Source organism: Scophthalmus maximus, chromosome 17, assembly GCF_022379125.1.
Source record: "Scophthalmus maximus strain ysfricsl-2021 chromosome 17, ASM2237912v1, whole genome shotgun sequence".
In the NCBI taxonomy this organism is placed as follows: Eukaryota; Metazoa; Chordata; class Actinopteri; order Pleuronectiformes; family Scophthalmidae; genus Scophthalmus; species Scophthalmus maximus.
This window is the reverse complement of record NC_061531.1, coordinates 20169454-20189298: the sequence shown is the minus strand read 5'-3', so window position 1 is coordinate 20189298 and position 19845 is coordinate 20169454. Positions and strand designations below refer to the sequence as shown.

At 45.2% G+C, this 19845-nt stretch overlaps 4 protein-coding genes across 10 annotated transcripts; 1 reads left to right on the top strand and 3 right to left on the bottom strand.

Annotated features, from left to right (window-relative positions):
* Positions 1 to 105: 105 nt before the first annotated feature.
* Positions 106 to 8229, bottom strand: spns1 (spinster homolog 1 (Drosophila)). 2 transcript variants are annotated; one of them, XM_035615810.2, is made up of 13 exons: positions 7953 to 8229; positions 4560 to 4772; positions 4278 to 4343; positions 3989 to 4125; positions 3740 to 3891; positions 3336 to 3402; positions 2713 to 2855; positions 2223 to 2375; positions 1944 to 2133; positions 1756 to 1821; positions 1542 to 1640; positions 1291 to 1459; positions 106 to 854 (listed from the first exon to the last, which is right to left on the bottom strand). In XM_035615810.2, exons 1-13 carry the CDS (start codon positions 8227 to 8229, stop codon positions 784 to 786), a joined length of 1803 nt encoding a protein of 600 aa, XP_035471703.2. In that variant the 3' UTR covers positions 106 to 783. The 2 variants fall into 2 exon arrangements, with proteins under 2 accessions (XP_035471703.2, XP_035471705.2); XM_035615812.2 differs by having other exon boundaries at positions 4560 to 4769.
* A 43-nt stretch (positions 8230 to 8272) lies between these two features.
* LOC124849350 (nuclear factor of activated T cells 2 interacting protein) lies at positions 8273 to 11401 on the bottom strand. 3 transcript variants are annotated; one of them, XM_047328281.1, is made up of 10 exons: positions 11257 to 11401; positions 10492 to 10590; positions 10345 to 10408; positions 10105 to 10249; positions 9703 to 9783; positions 9286 to 9538; positions 9063 to 9207; positions 8846 to 8979; positions 8564 to 8760; positions 8273 to 8466 (listed from the first exon to the last, which is right to left on the bottom strand). In XM_047328281.1, exons 1-9 carry the CDS (start codon positions 11266 to 11268, stop codon positions 8599 to 8601), a joined length of 1095 nt encoding a protein of 364 aa, XP_047184237.1. In that variant the 5' UTR covers positions 11269 to 11401; the 3' UTR covers positions 8273 to 8466; positions 8564 to 8598. The 3 variants fall into 3 exon arrangements, with proteins under 3 accessions (XP_047184237.1, XP_047184236.1, XP_047184238.1); XM_047328280.1 differs by lacking the exon at positions 8273 to 8466 and having other exon boundaries at positions 8468 to 8760; XM_047328282.1 differs by lacking the exons at positions 8273 to 8466; positions 11257 to 11401 and adding an exon at positions 11030 to 11217 and having other exon boundaries at positions 8468 to 8760.
* Positions 11402 to 11586: 185 nt separating this feature from the next.
* Positions 11587 to 18341, bottom strand: sgf29 (SAGA complex associated factor 29). 4 transcript variants are annotated; one of them, XM_035615933.2, is made up of 10 exons: positions 18027 to 18341; positions 14583 to 14674; positions 14435 to 14510; positions 13844 to 13916; positions 13687 to 13751; positions 13472 to 13601; positions 13024 to 13170; positions 12868 to 12903; positions 12233 to 12395; positions 11587 to 12078 (listed from the first exon to the last, which is right to left on the bottom strand). In XM_035615933.2, the coding sequence occupies exons 2-10, from the start codon at positions 14646 to 14648 to the stop codon at positions 11962 to 11964; spliced, it is 873 nt and encodes a 290-aa protein (XP_035471826.1). In that variant the 5' UTR covers positions 14649 to 14674; positions 18027 to 18341; the 3' UTR covers positions 11587 to 11961. The 4 variants fall into 4 exon arrangements, with proteins under 4 accessions (XP_035471826.1, XP_035471824.1, XP_035471825.1 ...); XM_035615931.2 differs by lacking the exon at positions 18027 to 18341 and adding an exon at positions 15181 to 15305; XM_035615932.2 differs by lacking the exon at positions 18027 to 18341 and adding an exon at positions 15204 to 15254.
* On the top strand, positions 17479 to 19041 carry nupr1b (nuclear protein 1b). Its single transcript, XM_035615994.2, has 3 exons — positions 17479 to 17759; positions 17882 to 18017; positions 18728 to 19041. The coding sequence occupies exons 1-2, from the start codon at positions 17663 to 17665 to the stop codon at positions 18007 to 18009; spliced, it is 225 nt and encodes a 74-aa protein (XP_035471887.1). The 5' UTR covers positions 17479 to 17662; the 3' UTR covers positions 18010 to 18017; positions 18728 to 19041.
* Positions 19042 to 19845: the final 804 nt, after the last annotated feature.

Genomic DNA, 19845 nt, shown 5'->3' with positions numbered 1-19845 from the left:
AAACGAGTATTACAACAACAAACATTTTGTTCATAATGAATATTAAGTAAAAAACTGTAACAAAGAATTTTTTTAATTTAGCTTCGTTGAAAGACAAACACAAAGTTCACCTTCAGCGAAATGTCCTTTAATATTTCACACAAACAAAAGACTCGCTAAAATCATTTGAGGTTAAACAACTTTGATTAAATAATATTCATTCAAAAGCTTTTAATTAGTTTTTAAATAACCAATAAAAACACATTTCTGCAGCATTGAGCTCTGAAAACCAAAAGTTCTTTAAACCAAAAGAAACTGGATTAAAATATCTAATGAACCTTGAAAATAAAAAGATTACAAAACAGAGATGATGAGGCGACTGTTATTAAACTGTTTGAAGGTTAGTGTTATGACTGAAACAAACTTTATGACCAGTGATTAAAACAGTTTCTCTTGTTTTTGGGTTGTTGTTATTCTGAGGATATGTATCATATATAAGAATAATAAGAATGAATTAAAACATAATCCACAGAGCAGCGTCCGTTTCTCCTCATCACTGAAAACATTTCACGCTGAAAATTAAAAAACCCGCAGAGAGAGAATTCAAAAACATCTCCCAGAGCGACGACGCTGCGTCGCAAAGTTATAAAAAAAATGTTTCTGCACAAAAATATTTTAAAATAAAACTCTTCCTTAAAATGTTTCTGCACGGCAGAATCAGTCCATTAGAAGAAAAATAAAATCATAAAAAGTGATGAAGGACCTCATGTGTGAAGGAGCAGGTCAGAGGTCAGAGGTCAGAGGTCAGATCAGGACGCTGGACACCGGCACCCGGGTCGACCGGCCACTGCTCGGAACCACGATCGGCTCGTCATCTGTGAACAGACGAGAAGAAACTTTATTGATCCTGATACATTGGATCTGAAACAAAAACCACCAGTCAGAACATTTATTCTTTGTGCAGCAGGAAGTCGAGGCCTCGTCACGTCGTCGTACCTCGTGTCGACGACGCACGGAGAGAAATATGTTCAAAGTTCAAAACACTTATGAAGAGCTAAGAAACATTTTGTTCATATTTCTACATTTAGAAATCTGGTGGACGGACACGAGGAGGAGGGAACGCTGCGTACGACCTGGACCTGGACAAGCGGCAGGATCCTCACGAGGCTCCAACCTGCGTCCTGTGAGGGAGGAGCTACTGGAGGCTACGAAGCGACTGTTTAACAACAATGGCGGCTGCTAATGAAGGTTAGCTTAGACGCTGCTGTGGTTTTAAATGTGAAAGCAGCTGTAGTGGAGCGAGCGTCTCACCTGTAGAGACGTAGTTCTCCGCCCGATCTCGGTCTCTTTCAATGAAGAGGGCGGTGGCGAGGAAGAAAGCTCCGCCCACCACGGCCGCGAAGGAGCAGAGTAGCAGAGAGAGCTGCAGCGAGCGGAACTGCCAGAGGAACGAGTCGCTCCTCCTCAGGGAGTCGGACACCTGAGACACAAACATCCATCATCATCTGATCAGGAACAGTTCAGTGTGCGTGCGTGCGTGCGTGCGTGCGTGCGTGACGCACCACTCCGATCAGGTAGGGGCTCCCGGCGTCTCCCAGCAGGTGAGCGATGACGATCTGAAAAGCCTCGGCTGTGGAGCGACGAGTGGGAACGACCACGTACTGAGGAACAGTTTGATGTTAGTCACGGTTCATTTCAACAACATTATATTATTGTTATATTATTATTATTATTATTATAATAATAATAAAGAAATGTTGCAGATGTTTTCCTCACCAGCAGAATATCGGCCACGATGGCCCAATTCATGCTCAGGAACGTTTCTCCGAGGAAGATGAAAACCTGAGGGGACAGGAAACACCGTCACACAGGAAGCTCGACGCTGAGCCTGAGCTCATCGTGTCGCTAATGATACTAATGTTGAGTCGGGAGGACGACTTGGCGGCGAGGGGGAGAACACTCACGTAAGTGGCGATGGTGCTGGATTCAGCGAAGACGATGGCCAGGTAGAGGAAAGGCGCAGAGAGAAGCAGACCCGCGGCGCAGACCAGCGGATCCGCTCTGGCCGTCTTCTTCCTTAGTTGCCGACTCACCTGCACGCCGCTGGCCACGCCCAGCACGCCGGTGACGCAGGTGATGGCCCCGAAAATCAGACTGTCAAGAGGAGAAACAAGCACACAAAGCGTCAGGTTGGCGTCCTTTGTTTCAAACGACCACGACGTCGAGTAATTCACACGTGTCACCTGTCCGAGGAGGAGCAGTGTCCGTCCACACACGGAGCCTTGACCCCAGTAAAGATGGCCGCCCTCAGGAGGAACGTCGGGGCCCAAAGAGCCAGAGAGCCGGTGACGAACGCCACGGCGGTGAAGCCGAGGGTTGACAACACGAAGCTGTAGCTGCAGAAGAAGAAGAATATAAAAGTTTAATGAGAAGAACATGGAACGAGTTTGACACAAGAACTAAACATCCGACAGACTCTGAAGATACTTTGTCCTGTTTGTAATATTCCGTCTGTTCCGCGACGACTCAGACGCGACAGGAAGTTGATGCTGATCGTTCTTTACCGAACCTGGAGCAGCTGCCGACTGTCAGGAAAAATCTGTCCTGACTCTCAGAACGCTGAGTTTGATTAAAATGTTGGTCCTTTGTCCTAAATGTCCTGAGACAGAGACAGAGCGTTTCTATGGAGACAGACGTTCTGTCCGTCTTCCTCATTCGACGGCATCAACCTACTTCCTGCTCAGCGCCTGCAGGTCCGTCAGCCAGCTGGTCCGGTGCAGGTGGTGCTCGGGTCGAGCCTCGATGGCGCCGCGTTTCGGCTCCTGAACCACAAACAGCAGCAGGATCACTGCGATCAGCCCGAGAGCCGGAGTCACCTGGCAACACAGAGCGACGACATCATCAGAGAGGACACGGTTTCCATAACGACACAAACAACAAAACAGTTTCTTTGAGACGTTTATTTGATATGTTGCAGAAGAAACGTTCCTCCACTTCCTACTTTGGTACTTTTACTTCTGGTGATGTCATTTCCTGGAGAATCTTAAATTGCTTCATGTTTCTAGAAGGTTCTATGTCAATAAACCAGAATAAATTATAAATAAAAAATATTGTGAATTTTTTTCTTAATCAAATAAAAGATTGATCCAAAAATATATGTCTAAACATAGACACATGGACAAAATATGTATTAACTCTCTTGACTTATTTCACCTGTGTACATTTATTTTATTTTTGAGACATCGCTATTTTTCTCTTCTCCTCTCTGGCGCCACCATGTGTTGACAACACGTTTCACACGTATTAAAACATAATGACGCCATCAGGAGCTACAGCGTGATGGTGAGTGAACGTACCCTCAGAGCCCAGTGCCAGTCCTGCGCGATGTACCCGACCTGCGAGCCCACGATGTATCCGAGACCACTGAAGAGAAACAGAGGCAGATTTCATCCATGTTTTATTCTCTTTATTTTATTACAATTATCATCATCTGATGTCAAATGATTTATTATATTTGATCTTTTTTTTACTGTTTATTTTCACATGAAGTCGTCGATGCAGGAAACGTCTCCAATAATAAATGATAATAACTTTTTTTCAAAAATTTTAGAAAAACTTTGTTTCCCAAAAAAAATATCAGGAATTTAAATTACAGGAATATTATTTCCAGGAAAAAACCAAAAAAACGAGTTTTATTAAATGAAATCCTTCAACCGATTCGTCGTCGGTGATGAGAAGGAAATCGTCTTTTTTTTCATACCTGCCGACGGGAATGGCGAAGTAGAAGATGGACAGCATGTTGGTCCTCTTCCCCTTCACGTACAGGTCGGCGATGATGGTCGGAGCGATGGTGGAGTAACTGGCCTCGCCGACGCCGACCAGGCCGCGCGTCAACAACAAGAGCCAGAAATGCTGCGAGGAAAAAGAACGGATTTTAAAACCATCAGCTGTTTGTCAGGAAGAGAAGAAGAAGAAGAAGAAGACAGGAAATCCGTGACACGTGTCTCACTTCTCTGGGCGTGTAGGAGCTGGCGAGCGTCACCAAGGACCAGAACGCGATTCCGACGCTCATGATGATCTTCCTGTTGTACCTGTCGCCCAGGTAACCGAAGAACGGAGCCAGGAACATGTAGCTGCAGATGAACACTGCGAGGAGACAAGACGCTTCAGAGCCCGTTCATGTTCAGAAACACAGTCGGTTTGTGTTTGAAACATTTCAAACAACCATCTGCATAAAACATAATATCATAAACATTTAAGAATGTTCTGTGATTCACTGATGTGTTGGTTCTTCTCACCAGTTTGGAGTAAACCAGATTTCCCATCGTCGATCCCAAAGTAATGCTCAATGTCAGGGAGAACACCTGGAGAGTCACAAAATGTGTTTCAATTTAAAATTCATAAACTACAGTCTGTTCCACTTCCAAACTACAGAGGGCGCTGTGCAAAAACTGTGAGTGACACTGAGGTAGGGACGTGGACGTTTCTTCGCCCTGAAGGTTTTATTCTTAAATCTCCTGATGTCGATGAGGAAACTACAGGTGGGTGAAGAGGACTCTGATTGGCCGATGGCCTCGTACCTGCCACAGTGAAGCGGTCCATGTAGTTGAGCAGGTTGATGTAACAGAGGATGAAGACGGTCAGCAGCGCTCGGACTCTGGACACACCGCTGGGAGGCTCCTCCTCCCGGGGCACCGCCGCCCCGCCCTGCTCCTCCGGACCCTCCGCCTCGCTGTCGTCGGAGAAGAACGGCGTCGAGTCGGACGTGGGATCGGCCGGAGACATGTCGACTGCTGGGGGGGACAGAGCGACGTCATTGGTCAGTTATCAACAGTTGCTTGTTAACATGTTCATATAAACTCGACTACAGATGAAATAATAATAAATCAATTATTCATTCAGAAAATCACTGAAACATTTATCCGTTCTGTGGCCGTCGCCGTGACCTCCGCCTGATCAACGTCACCGCTCCCTGACACTGATCAGCTCATCGATGAATCAATTCAACTGAAAACATTTCATGAAATTCATCAGATTCACTCACAAACAATCATCAAATTAAAAAAAGGACAGAAGTTGATTTTGGAAGTTAAAAAAAGAGACCAGACTCCAGAAATCTGATCCTTTTACAACGAACCACTTTAAGGTGCGACATTTAAAAGGTCTGTTGATAAATTCATCAACAAAGTGAAATGATTCAAAACTATTTTTTCTTTAAAACTTATTTGAACGAAAATCAACTTTTGTCAGAATTAGTTTTTTTTTTAAATTATCCCTAAACTCAACTCAACTCAACTTTATTAAACCTTCTCGGAAGATTATAATTTGTCTTGTAGGACTTTTTTCATTGATCCTGAGAAAAATCACCGGTCTTGATCAGTTTGATTGATTTTGGAAGTTTGAGTTGTAGAAGATAAAAAAAAGCAGCAGAGTTCATCGACTTCAGTTAATCAGAGACGTCTGAGGTTTATCTTGAGTATCTTGACAGACGAGTTGAGGAAGAGGAAGAGGAACGGGGCTGAGGAAGGTCGAGGCGACGGTCGCCTGACCCTCACTCCTCGAGGCAGGAAGTGGTTTCAGTCGAGGCTCCCGAGGACGAGCGGCTCGTGACTGAGACGATCTGCTGACGCCGTCAACAATGTTGTACAAAAAACCCTTTGACGGAGAAACTGAAAACTGATTTCAAATGATTCATCATTCAACTTTCCTGTCGATGAATAAATATTTCAAGCTCTGATGGTTGAATACTGTATCAGTCCTTCACTTTATGACACATTTATTTGTTTACGTCGTATTCAACAAACTCTTCATATCAACTGTTGTTCAAGTTTTTGGGGGAATTTTAAATTTATTGCTACCAAATCCTTTTGCGTTTGTTTAAATGATCAAATAATCATCTTCTTCTTCATATTAATTCAAGCCGACACTGATTAAAATGATTGTTTGTATCCACTGTGTCCAACTGGACTTCAATAATAATAATAATAATATTAATAATAATGCCATGATTTGACATATTCAAACTCAGTTGGTCGTTTAAGCCAATATTGTGGTTTTAATATATTAACATACTTCCCTAATAATTGAAAATAACGTGTTTGTTCAGATGGTGTTCAAACTGCAGTGAGGAAGTTCATCCGAGATTCTTCAGGACAACTCGAACATTGATCTCGGTGACTGATGGAGAGTCACTTCCTTGTCTCTGCAGCTCGATGATGAGGAGACAGAGTCACTCAGTCACGAACCTTTGACCTGTCAACACAGACCAGGCTCCGCCCACATCGCGTCACTGTCACGTGCTTCACTTTGCAACAGGCGACTTGTGAATGTTCGACAGTTGAGAGATGATTCGAGTCGAACCCGTTCAGATCTACACGTTCATGTTATCACACGTTCATGTTATCACACGTTCATGTTCTCACACGTTCAGATCAACACGTTCATGTTATCACACGTTCATGTTATCACACGTTCATGTTCTCACACGTTCAGATCAACACGTTCATGTTATCACACGTTCATGTTATCACACGTTCATGTTATCACACGTTTATGTTATCACACGTTCATATTCGCACACGTTCATGTTCGCACACGTTCATGTTCTCACACGTTCATGTTATCACACGTTCATGTTATCACACGTTCATGTTATCACACGTTCAGATCAACACGTTCATTTTCTCACACGTTCAGATCAACACGTTCATGTTCTCACACGTTCATGTTCTCACACGTTCAGATCAACACGTTCATGTTCTCACACGTTCATGTTCTCACACGTTCATGTTCTCACACGTTCAGATCAACACGTTCATGTTCTCACACGTTCATGTTCTCACACGTTCATGTTCTCACACGTTCAGATCAACACGTTCATGTTCTCACACGTTCATGTTCTCACATGTTCAGATCAACACGTTCATGTTAACACACGTTCATGTTCTCACACGTTCATGTTCTCACATGTTCAGATCAACACGTTCATGTTATCAGACGTTCATGTTCTCACACGTTCATGTTCTCACACGTTCAGATCAACACGTTCATGTTATCACACGTTCATGTTCTCACACGTTCATGTTCTCACACGTTCAGATCAACACGTTCATGTTCTCACACGTTCATGTTCTCACACGTTCAGATCAACACGTTCATGTTCTCACACGTTCATGTTCTCACACGTTCATGTTCGCACGCGTTCAGATCAACACGTTCATGTTCTCACACGTTCATGTTCTCACACGTTCATATCAACACGTTCATGTTATCACACGTTCATGTTCTGACACGTTCATGTTCGCACACGTTCATGTTCGCACACGTTCATGTTCGCACACGTTCAGATCAACACGTTCATGTTATCACACGTTCATGTTCTCACATGTTCAGATCAACACATTCATGTTAACACACGTTCATGTTCTCACACGTTCATGTTCTCACATGTTCAGATCAACACGTTCATGTTATCACACGTTCATGTTCTCACACGTTCAGATCAACACGTTCATGTTATCACACATTCATGTTCTCACACGTTCAGATCAACACGTTCATGTTCTCACACGTTCAGATCAACACGTTCATGTTATCACACATTCATGTTCTCACACGTTCAGATCAACACGTTCATGTTCTCACACGTTCATGTTCTCACACGTTCAGATCAACACGTTCATGTTATCACACATTCATGTTCTCACACGTTCAGATCAACACGTTCATGTTCTCACACGTTCATGTTCTCACGTTCACAACACACGTGACGTCACTGTGTTCGGATGAAGAGACGGAAGTGGCCGGAGGACGGAAGAGTTCCGCTGTTTGTCTCCACAAGAGACTCGAGCTCCAGCGACGTCACAGATTAACCCGCGGGTGGTGAACGAGGTTCGGTTCTAATGAGTAAAACGACCCGATGACGCTTCACGGTCCAGTCCCCGGACGTCCCGGTGTCTGTTGTTGTTGTTTACCTGGAGGATGAGTCAGGAGCGACGCGTCGTCGTCGTCGTCTTCTTCTGTCCACAGCTCTTCTTCTTCGTGGCCTCTCCTCACGGGTCCATACCGCCGGGTCAGTCTCACGTTCCTCACGAGACAAAACAACCGTTTCACCGCCCACACGTCACAGACGACTCCTCCGTCCCGCCGCCATGATGGATCTGTGCTCACTTCCGCCCCGCGGATCACGTGACTTGACATCGTCCGAGTCACGTGACGGAACTGATGCGCGACGTTTGCTGATCGATACATGGAGGAAGTCTGTGTTTCCGATCACTGGCATCTTCAAAATATATCAGAGTATTAATAAAAAGTTTATTTCTTCATGTTGGCTTCACTGGATTATTCTGAGAGTAAATAAAACAACAACCTCACAGACCAAATAAAGATGACATCGCCCCCTGGTGTCTGGCTGCGGTACGGGTTATAAGCCCCGCCCCCTCCATGTTAGCAGATGTAGACGTTAAACAAATGTTTCCAAAGTTGGATCTTTAGTAAACAAGTCAAAGCCGTTGTTTAATCTCAAACAAATAAAAAATAAATTTACAAAAAAAACGTAAGTACATTTGTTTTACATATGTTTTACATTTGTTTTACATCCGACAGAAGGAACCTGAGGCTTTAGAGCCAAACTTCCACGATGTCTCCGTCCTCCATGTCCAGCTGGGCCGGCGTCTGACTGTGCGTCACTTTGGCGCCGTCGAAGTGGAAGCGGACCGTCGTCTGACCGTCGGGGGACAACCAGGACAGGTACTGGGAGAAGACGGAGCCCAGCGGCGCGTCCTGAAACAAAACAAGACCAACGTGATACGTTTGTTGTAACCGCGGCCATCTGACGGAGAGAAGAGGACGAGGAGCAGCTACGAACTCTGTGCAGAGAAAACTCCTGCGAAGAGTCTCGGTCTTTGCTCTGCAGTCGGACAGTGATGACCTCATCGCCTCCACTGCCAACACCAATGACTGCGTCTTTGCCTTTATCCTCGGCTGCCATGACGGAACACTCTACGAAAACAGTGTATTGGATTAAAATGTCTCTTTACTGAATGAAAAATAAAAACCAGCCATCGGACGGTGAAGTGACCAACCTATGATGTCAGCGATGCCCAGGCCGAGCTCGCCGACTGTGGCTTCCGTTGGCAGCTCCACTTCCTGCCTCAGCAGCAGGAGGCGAGAGGGCGGGACATTGAGGATGGCGGACAGCTGGGCCAACACGTCGCTTAAAGGAGTCGACTGAAAAAAAACCCAACAACATCAAAATACTCACCTCACGTTAAAGCGGACCAACGGTCGACGGCGACTCAGACGTACCGTCAGCACCAGGAGCTTGTGGACGTCGGTTCGACAGCGGATCTTGAGCGGGATCTCTCGGAGAGACGAGCTGTACGGAGAACTCCACGAGTCAGGGGTCATAATGATGACGTCGTCTTCCTGCTCCCCCTCTGACGTCGGAGACGGGGAGTCTGGGCGTCGCCTGGACCTGGTCCTGGTACTGGTCCTGGTCCGGTTCTGAGGCTCCGGAGACAGGAGGGAGTTCACCGCCTGGAGCCTCCGGTCAATCTCACTGAGGGAGAGAAGATTTACAGAACCAGGTCTAATCCTGTACGTCTAGTACTCTCTAGTGGGCGTATCTTATTCTACTGGGGCGTGTCTTCATACATCTGGCCGTGTCTTATTCTACACTTATGGAAGAGGTGGTGTGTGTGTGTGTGTGTTTGTTTAGGTCACCTGATCATCTTGTTGACCTGTCTGGACGGTTTCAGGACCGGACTCTTGGGAGGAGACGGAGACAAGCAACGAAACTCTGCTCTGAAATTCAGACAGAAGTCAAAAGACAAAGAGTTTTGATTCGTTAAATTACACGCTTAACGAATGATATTTAATTTTAGATTTGAGGGACGTGAAGCTTCACTTCCCTGATTTTCTTATTCACTTTCTAATGCTGGTCGACAAACACACAGAGGATTATTTTATCAGCTGATACGTGCAGAGAATAACAACATCATGTGGGACGACCCGTCACGTGAGGCAGGTTGCAGCTGAGTGTAAATCCACATCCCGACAGCGTCAGAGAACTTTTATATTAAACCTTAATTCCTGTTGTACCGTGACCAGAGCTTCTCCACTTACAGTTTGTGTTCTGTTTTCTTCTCCACACGTTCTTCTTCCTCCTCCTCCTCCTCCTCCTCATCAAAGTCACTGAGGACGATGGCAGCGGCCGCCTTCGTTCCTCGAGATGAAAACTCTGACCACAAACTGTCGTCTGCTCCGTCATCTGGTCCCAGAAGGAAATAATCTGTTCTCACACGGTTTCAACACTGATCCACTGTGAGAGTTTCCACATCAAGGTGAAGAATCTGTTTTATTCACCTTTGTCGTCTTTCTGCTCCGTGAACACGGGCGCCATTGGCTTCAGCTGCAGACTGCTGCTCACCTACACACACACACACACACACACACACTAGTGATGGACGTCAGAATAAAAGATTCTTCCGGCCGAACGCGGCTGGTTTTTACCTTGTTGGAGTAGACAGGCACCGGGACGACAGCTGACGGGTCGAGGATGCGTCTGCGTTTGGACGCAGGCTTCGCGGCCTGCGAGTCGCCATCAGAAACCTGGGAACCACAGACACGAACACAACTTCAGACGAGTCTGTGGTGAGGTCGCTCTAGTCCCAACAGAACGAGGCCTCAGTGACCAATCAGTCGGTCTTCGTCGTTGGTTATTGAACATCAGATATCGGTGAGGATTATTAAAATGAACCTCACTAATGTTGATTATAAAACACTTATAGAGGGAAAACGTCCGGTCTTATCACTGAGAAAAAAGAGACGTTCAAGAAGCGTCGGACTTTTCAAACTCTTCTCATCAACGTTCACTTTGTTCTGTCGCTAAATATTTACGTGACTCTGCACTATACTTCTTCTTCTACGTCCACAAACATTTACAACATGTGAAGAGGGATCGAATCTCTTATACGTCACATTCACCGTGATTTGTTTTTCACCGCGAACTGAAAGTGAAAGTAAAAGCAGCGGGAGGAGAAACTCCGACCGGGCTTTTATTTTGAAGGTCCGCTAGCTACAGCGCTCTGATGCTAACGCGAAGTTAGCCGCCGCTCGTCGAAGCTCCGATGTTCGTCCTCGACGTGAAGCCGCTCACGTTTCCTTCCTCCTGAAACTCGTTTCCCCGCGGCGAAGTTAAAGTGCATGTCGATGGCGACACTCGCTCAGGAAGTGGTTTGTGTTCAACGACACGAGCCGCAGACGCGTCGAACTCACCGACTCCGCCATGTTCCGCGTCTTGACCGCGCGCTGCTGCCGCCTTCACGGACTGTGGGACATAAAGGCTCATCAAGGGTCCCCCCGCCCCCAGTAGTGTTGCCTTCAGGGCGCCATAGTCCCCTTGTGCACGTGTCAGTGATGTGTTGGTCTGACACAAGAGTCGAAACAGACTTTGTTCTTGAGTGATTATTGTGTTGTTGTTGTTATTTTGTTGTTGTTCATGTGAAACAGTGACAGTGTTTGAGAACATGTTATTACGTAAAAGCAAGTCAAGTCTTGTAGTGTGTGTGTGTGTGTGTGTGGATAACAACAGGAAGTAGACGGACCTTTGATCTTTAAGTTTCTGTTACACACATTTATCACTGAACAGTTTCAACAGCATCTGATATTTACAGATTTTTTTGAAGGGCACAGTTCCTCCACCGACCACCAGACACTGCACTAATGTCCAACTTCACTGACAGGAAACAAAATGAGTCGTCTTGTTCCAGTTCCACACTTCATACAAATATCGACAGTATAGAATCGTCTTCACAGAACTGTCATGGTCTTTCACAGATGATCCAGTGATGAATTCTGGACCAGCTCCAAACGTCCTCTGGTATAAAAAGTGAAATTAGAAGCGTTTCTGATCGAGATCGAAGGAGCTTCATCAGAGTCTTTCTGCGTTTCAGGTTCAGGTTCTTCACGTCCGGTCGCTCGTCACTTCTTCTTGTTCTCTTTGCAGGCGACCACGTATCGCTGAGCCACGTTCAGAGGAGGCGAGTATCCGTCGGCGTACGACGTGTCCTCGAACAGCACCGAGTAGTCATCCTGAGGCTGTCGAGAGAGAGAGAGACACACACACACACACACTGTTTATAGATAATCTACAATCTGCTTGCAGGTTACGGACTCATTGTTTTGGACAGAAATCATTTGAGTGTGAACCGGCCTTGACTCGCTGCTGAGTGCGGAGTGGGCGGAGTCTCACCCTGTGTGGAGGCGTGTGGATGAGGGCCCGGTAGAAGCAGGTGGTCTGGGGGTAGAGGGCCAGAACCAGCTGGTCCTTGCTGAACAGGGCCTCGGGGTCCGTCTCTGGGTTCGCCTTCCACTGAGGCAGAGGGATGATCCTCCGTCTGCTCAGAGTGTGCCGCCTGTTCACAGGAACACAGAGAAGAGAGAGTCAGTCAAAGGTCGACCTTTGTCTTCTTCTGCAGGGATTTTGATTTGACTGCTGATGATTTTGTTTTGTTGACTCTATTTCAATTTGCACTATTTCTTGTATAATTCTTATTATTTATATTCCTTATTCTTTGTTTTAGCAATTCATTTATTTTTACATTTGTATTTTGTTTGTTTTATAAGGTGTGTTGTGTGATACCTGCTGCTGTAACAATGATACCTACCTACCTTACCTTCCTATCCTACCATAACTTCCTACCTTACCTACCTATCTTACCTACCTGTCTTACCGTCCTACCATAACTTCCTACCTTACCTTAACTTCCTACCTTACCTTACTACATTACCTTACTTCCTTCCTCCCTTTTTAACCTGTAAACTAATGAATAAATACTAAGACTGAGTAATGATGTGTGTGTCACGTGACGATGAAGCTGAACTCACTCTTTCCCCTCTTCATCGATGTCGTCCACTTCATATCTGGAGGGAGAGAAGAAGAAGTAGAAGAAAACAGTTATTACGTCTGGCTGTGATGTCACATCCTGATGTGATGTCACGTCCTGATCGAGCTCGTGTCGGAGCGGCGCCACTCTCTCTCACTTGTTGGTGGAGTGGTTGTAACTGACGACCTCGGCCAGGATCCACTGCTCGTCTCCGTCCACAGCTTTCACCCTCGCTGCCACTTTGTCGCCCTGTTTGGCCACGTAGTCGCCGCTGGCCGGAGTGGCGCCACACAGTGGGGGCGGGCTGAGGGCGGCGGACGCAGAGGACAAGAAGAAAACATCTCAATCATATGAATATTATAATATTTACAACGCCTCAGCTAAAGAGAGAACACGTTCCCACACAAGTTAAAATAAAAAGATACGTTTAAACATCAAAGATGTCTTGTTGTTTGAGGAGATTAAAATGCCTCAACGAACATCCAACATGAATAGAAAGATAAAGTTAAGAAGCCTCATCAGACTCATCTGGAAACTCACTCTACGTCCTCATAACGACACTAAAACAGAGAGGGAACCTCCTCGGGCGTGAATCTTTGACCCACCTCTCCCCAGGCTTCCCGATCCACAGAGGAAGCGTCATGGCCGACTGCTGGAGGAGTGTCATCAGGACGCCGCGCCTCATCGTCTTCCTGGGCGGATCGCTGTCGCTGTACACTCCTGCCATCTTGGCAGCTGCAAGAAAAAACAAACAACAAAGCTACAGAAATCCTGACGCAAATCATTTTCATCAACATCCGTGAGCTGCGTGTTGTAATACCTATCCTCCGCTCCTCCAACAGGGACTTGATTTCTGCTATTTTATCCAGCGCGTGACGCAGGATGCTGCGACCAGAAGACACATGGATTTTTATTCTTTGTGCTTCTATGTCGCATTAATGAGGATGAGACAGAAGCTTCTGGCACCCGTCACTCACCTACACTCGGCCTCCGCATCGGCCTTGGCCGTCGTGTACAGGCCCCTGAGCTTGGTGCGGTAGTACGGAGACGCTGAGGAGACAAGAGGGAGAAGACAAAACGCTGGAATGACTTCAGACACATTTTACATTGAAAAAAGATTCCAGACTTTTTCCAGACTTCTCCGTAGAGTACAAATAGCTAGATGTTCATTCAGTAAATATTATTATGTGAATAAATAATTGTTAACATACTGTATTAGATCCTCTACAGAAAGTTGATTGTGACGTCACGTGTGCGGATTGTTATTGAAACAATAACAATACAATACAGACGTCACCTGTTCTCGCACTGACTCTCATATTAACAGATTGATATTAACTATATAATCATATGTGAACTACGTCTCTGAAGATACTGCGGATACAGAGAGTGCGTCGCTATGGTGACGGTTATCACTGACCACCAAGATTCACGTCAAGTTAAGACCTCAGTCTGGGAACTCTCTTTCTCTGTTATTCCAGCTGTATCCAGATCTGGAAATGACTTCAGATTCCACACGTTTCCATAGGAACCCCCTGTGGGGCCGCGGTAACAGAGACGTGACTGACTTTTGTTTTCCGTCTGCATCCGCTCGTGTGTCTTCTGGATGTTGAGCAGGTTGTGTTCGCTGCGGGATCTCTCCTCCTGAAACAAACAGCACAGTTCAGAGGGGCGTCACGTCCCGAGCCCCCCGTCCAGGTGAGACACCTGACTCACCTGGGTCTGTTTGATGAGCTGGTGCAGCTCGGTGAGCAGCTCGGCGATCTTGTTGTCGGCCGACATGTCAGACCCAGACAGACACAATCCCACTGGAAAGAAAGACAAGAGGAACAGTTCAACGATGGAAACAAGAGGGGGACCACTTTGAAGGAGCACAAACTGAATTGTAATTATTTAAAACCACGGCGTTAACCTGTTTATCACAATGAACCCGAATTACTAAACGGATTCAAGTCACTTTAGATCGAAGTCGTCCTAGCTGATCGGGTTTCCTGTAAACGGATTACACCTGAATCAACAGATCCGTTAATGGAGTTTGGTGTAAACTCCTCTGCTCGTGTCGAGCGACTGTTAAACAAGAACCCTGTATCATAGTGTTAGCTTCAATGCTAACGGCACCAGGATATAAACACGTCGGGAGCGTTTCAGCGGCGGAGGCGCTCGTTAGCAGCCGGCTAGCTTCGCCGATGCTCGTCGTGTTGTTAGCTCAAACTGTGAGATTTGTGCTCGTGCAAACGAACGCGTTCGACTCGTCACACTTCCGCGTTCAGACGCCGTGTTCGAGGTCGTCGTGACGGTGTTTAACGCTTCTCACCGTGAACGTGTCTGTTTGTTTACCGTCGGCGTGCTAACGCTAACTACACGGAGCTAGCTCCTTCTTCTTCTTCGTGGGTGTTTATAGGAGGGGGGCGGGGATCCGGTCCTGATGCGAACACCGCCCCCGGCTGGAGGAGCGCGGCGCTGCAGACACGACGAGCTGATGACACTTTCTGAAACTATGGATTGTTTTTTTTATGATAAATCACTTTATTTAAACTTTTATAGATCAGTTATGAGATGTCGGTAAGAAAAAACCTCTGGGTTGCCAGATTGTGGAAAATCCTCCTGCAACAGACTCTTTACATCTCCTAATTCAGCTGCTCACACACTGACGCTTCTGTAGGAATAATCAACTGAAGTCATATAATTATATATATATATATATATATATATATATATATATATATATATATATATATATATATATATATATATATATATATATATATACATATATATATATGTATTTTTTACTTGTAATGGAGTATCTGAGTAATTGTTGCACCACTGAGCGGCTGAAAGTCTGACTGAGTGTGTGCGTGTGTGTGCATGTCTGTGTGTGTGTTTGTGTGTGTGTGTGTGTGTGTATGTGTGTGTGAACAAACAGTGAAATTAGGTCGCGACACTGACAACATCTTATCTGTAACCTGGTTATGTACAGTGTGTGTGTGTGTGTGTGTGGGCGAGAGGACAGAGTGTAACAGCTCTCAGACACGTCGGCTCATATTTCTGCAAAATATTTACTGTGCTGACGAGGAGGGGGAGGAGGAGGAAGAAGAGGAGGAGGAGGAGAATGAAGAAGAGGAGGAGGAGGAAGAAGAGGAGGAGGAGGAAGAGGAGGAGGAAGAAGAGGAGGAGGAGAGAAGAAGAGACAAAGGAGAAAGAGGAAGAGGAGGAGGAAGAAGCGGAGGAGGTGGAAGAGGAGGAGGAGGAGGAGGAAGGAGGACGAAGAGGAGGAGGAGGAAGAGGAGGAGGGGGAGGAGGAAGAAGAAAAGTCCAGAAGAAAAGAGGAATGGAAGCTGCAGCTGCATTTTGATAAAAGAGCAGAGATCAGATTATAAATCAGAGACAGGAGGTTGATGTGTCTGACTCGTGGCTGCAGGCTGGTTGTTGTTTTCCTCCGTCCGTCTTTCTGCCTGTGAACAGTGAAACTGGGAGGGAAGAGATGCCTCATGTCCACATGCTGCATCATGTGATACTGAGCTGAGTCACAAATGCACTTTTATTTCAACAAAGATCTTCTGCATATGATCAAATTATAGATTTAAGTTCAATTCTAGTTCATCACATGCAGAAGCTGAATCAGGTTTTTACAGATTCAGTCAGAACAGAAAGTTTCTTTACAATAAACCAAACGACCTCCTCGGACTTTTGCTCCGAGATAAGAAGAATCCAAAGTTTGTTTAACAGGTGAAATATCACAAATGTCACTGACACCACACACACACACACACACACACACACACACACGTGGCTCAGGCGGAGACTGAAGCAGGTCAAACTGTGAAAACCTGCAGCTGCTGATAAAAGAAAGACACCTGATATCAAATGAAGGTCACACGAACTTCAAACACACAAACCAGAGTCCACGTACGACCCGACCGGTTTAAAGACCTGGATCAGACCTGGATCAGACCTGGACCAGACCTGAATCAGACCTGAATCAGACCTGGATCAGACCTGGATCAGACTTGGATCAGACCTGGATCAGACCTGGACCAGAACTGGATCAGAACTGGATCAGAACTGGATCAGAACTGATCACAGAGAATCACCACCTGCAGTGTTGTGTCTTGTTTTAACGTTCTGTGATAAAACTGATTGTTTAAATTTACACAAAGTGAAACTGAACAGTTTTAAAATGTGATCAAATGTAAATGACTTTTGGGAGATGAGATGTTTGTCTGATTGTTATTAAAGTGGTAAAAAATTCTTGTCTGTAAAATCTAGGTCGCTGCACTGAAGCAGATAAAGTGTGAAAATAAATGTTTTAACAAGTGATTTAAGTTTTTAAAAATATTTCATGGCAAAAAAAAATATTTCCCACCTCAAACAAATAAAAAATAAATTGTTATCACAGGTGAACAAAATTGTTGTGGCATAAAAAAAGGGTTCCGTAGCTTTAAGAGAAAACTGATGCAACACTTGCAGCAACAGGAGGAGGAGGAAGAGGAGGAGGAGGAGGAGGAGGAGGGAAGAAGAAAGGGGGAAAGAAGGAGGAGGAGGAGAGAAGAGGAGGAGGAGAGAAGAAGAGACAAAGGAGAAAGAGGAAGAGGAGGAGGAAGAGAAGAAGAGGAGAGACTGTAGATAAAAAGGAGGAGGAGCTGAATGTTCCAGATATAAAAACTCAGAGAAGTTTGGAGGAAACATCTTGTTGTTTTTCTGCTGAGAGGAAGAAGAAGGAGAAGAAGAAGAAAGAGAAGAAGAAGAAGAAGAAGAAGAAGAAGAAGGAGGAGAAGAAGAGTCTCTGACCGACCATGAGTCACGTGGACGTGAAGAACCTGAAGCCCTCGAGCTTTGAGGACGAGTACTACGACCAGTATGAATATTACAACTTGACCGACAAGTACACAGGTGAGAAGCTCTGACCTCTGACCTCTGACCTCTGACCTGCGTCACGACGCGTCATGGATGTTTTCATATTGATCCTATTATGTTTTCATATTGATCCTTTACGGATGTGTCCGATCCTGCAGAAGGCTCGGCCCGGAAGGGAAGGACGAAGAAGGAGGCGAGCGACAACACCAACCGACCGAACCCGTCCGGACATGAGCGCAAGATCGTGGAGAAGCTGCAGAACAGCGAGAAGAAAGACAAAGAGTGAAGCCTGAGGTGACTCACCTGCGTTAGATCAGTGACCAGCGAAGAGTCCGGATCCTCCCATGAGTTCTGTGCTTCACCAGAGTCAGTCGAACTGTAAATCAGTGAAAATCTGAACCACCTCTGGTTGTAGGGGGAAGACTTTGACATAGAAAAGTCACAAGATCATTCCTGTCAAATTAAAGACGGAAAAAAGGCCCAAAATAACCTTAAAAATGAATAAAAATTAGCAAATGCCTAATGACAGTTTCCCTTATGAAACTTGAGCGTGTTCAGTATGTTGTTGGCGCCTGCTCCTCCTCCCCCGGACACCAGGGGGCGGTGTCGTGCACATTAACCCCTGAGTTCAACTGTGACTCTTGACTTTCACGGACAAAGTTTCTGAATCATTCTTCTTTTTCTCTGGGATTTTGCAAATAGGAGTTAACAATTTTAAATGTCTCTGGTACTTTTATTATTCTTTTTTTTGCACTGAAGCTTTAACTGTTTGTTAATCAATAGATCATTTTAATTCCTCAATGATATCTGGCACAGGGAACTGAATTAGTTAAAAATAACACCACATCAAATTTACCTTTGTAATTATGTTTTATGTAAATTGAATCTTGAAGGCCAATGACGCATTAAACATCCGACAGAATGAATCTTTTTAATTTTTGATTTAAAAAGAAATGTCTTCAGCCGAAGCGTAACCAGAGTGGGATCTTGTTTTTGGTCGTCAGGGCGACTCGGACGGCTCATCCCGGACACCGACCTTGGCCTCCTTGGCGACAGAACGAGACGTGCGGACGGCGGGAGCGTCGTGGCGCTCCGATGGGCAAAGTTCCACCTGGTTGTGAAGAGGAGCCCAAAGATCCAGATGTTCCAGCTGCAGTGATCTTCCTCCTCGGCTGCGACGGGCGGCGGCTCCTCGGCCTTGAGGGGGGGCAGGGGGCACCTGGTCCCTGCTCGGACCCTGATGTGGCCCTGTGACTGTGGCGGTTGATTGATTTCAATGTGTTCAACAAGTTAAATAAAATATTTAAAAAAAAATTGACTTGACTGAAACGTTTCTTTTGTTTGATGAAACGCTGCTTCAGAGCGTTTAACAGCTACATGTTGAAAAACTTCAATCATCTTCAACAATCATATTAGAGATCAATATGTTCTGAATGTAAAATCAGAAAAAAGAACTAAACGTGGAGTCAAAGCGTATTTTAAACTGATGCTGAATGTCATCATTATCCTGATCATGAATCTCTTCCAGCTCGGTTCAGGTTCAGGTTCTTCGTTCCTCAGGTTATAGACGACGGGAGGTTTTGTCTTGACACAAGTTCAACTGAATGTTCAGATGATAAACCTGAGTGACTGGTTCAGACCTGCAGGGGGCAGCGACTGTCTTAACACCCGGATACACACACACACACACACACATCCGGTATCCGGGTGCCTAAGCATTTATGTGTTTATAGGCATATATGTGTATATAGGCATATATATGTGTATATAGGCATATGTGTATATAGTCATATATGTGTATATAGGCATATATGTGTTTATAGGCATATATGTGTATATAGTCATATATGTGTATATAGTCATATGTGTATATAGTCATATATGTGTATATAGGCATATATGTGTATATAGTCATATATGTGTATATAGGCATATATGTGTTTATAGGCATATATGTGTTTATAGGCATATATGTGTTTATATAGGCATATGTGTATATAGTCATATATGTGTATATAGGCATATATGTGTATATAGTCATATGTGTATATAGTCATATATGTGTATATAGGCATATATGTGTATATAGGCATATATGTGTATATAGGCATATATGTGTTTA

What these genes read in the sequence shown, in the direction of transcription:
- spns1 (XM_035615810.2), bottom strand. Translation starts at nt 8,229, where the DNA reads ATGTATCGATCAGCAAACGTCGCGCATCAGTTCCGTCACGTGACTCGG. An exon ending in GCTCCTGACTCATCCTCCAG is followed by an intron (nt 4,773 to 7,952) that starts GTAAACAACAAC and finishes TGTCCCCCCCAG; the next exon opens with CAGTCGACATGTCTCCGGCC. An exon ending in GGACCGCTTCACTGTGGCAG is followed by an intron (nt 4,344 to 4,559) that starts GTACGAGGCCAT and finishes GTGACTCTCCAG; the next exon opens with GTGTTCTCCCTGACATTGAG.
- LOC124849350 (XM_047328281.1), bottom strand. An exon ending in AAGAAAACAGAACACAAACT is followed by an intron (nt 9,784 to 10,104) that starts GTAAGTGGAGAA and finishes TCTGAATTTCAG; the next exon opens with AGCAGAGTTTCGTTGCTTGT. An exon ending in ACAAGCTCCTGGTGCTGACG is followed by an intron (nt 9,208 to 9,285) that starts GTACGTCTGAGT and finishes GTTTTTTTTCAG; the next exon opens with TCGACTCCTTTAAGCGACGT.
- sgf29 (XM_035615933.2), bottom strand. Translation starts at nt 14,648, where the DNA reads ATGTCGGCCGACAACAAGATCGCCGAGCTGCTCACCGAGCTGCACCAG. An exon ending in GATGCAGACGGAAAACAAAA is followed by an intron (nt 13,917 to 14,434) that starts GTCAGTCACGTC and finishes TTGTCTCCTCAG; the next exon opens with CGTCTCCGTACTACCGCACC. An exon ending in GTTGGAGGAGCGGAGGATAG is followed by an intron (nt 13,602 to 13,686) that starts GTATTACAACAC and finishes TTTTTCTTGCAG; the next exon opens with CTGCCAAGATGGCAGGAGTG.
- nupr1b (XM_035615994.2), top strand. Translation starts at nt 17,663, where the DNA reads ATGAGTCACGTGGACGTGAAGAACCTGAAGCCCTCGAGCTTTGAGGAC. An exon ending in CTTGACCGACAAGTACACAG is followed by an intron (nt 17,760 to 17,881) that starts GTGAGAAGCTCT and finishes CCGATCCTGCAG; the next exon opens with AAGGCTCGGCCCGGAAGGGA.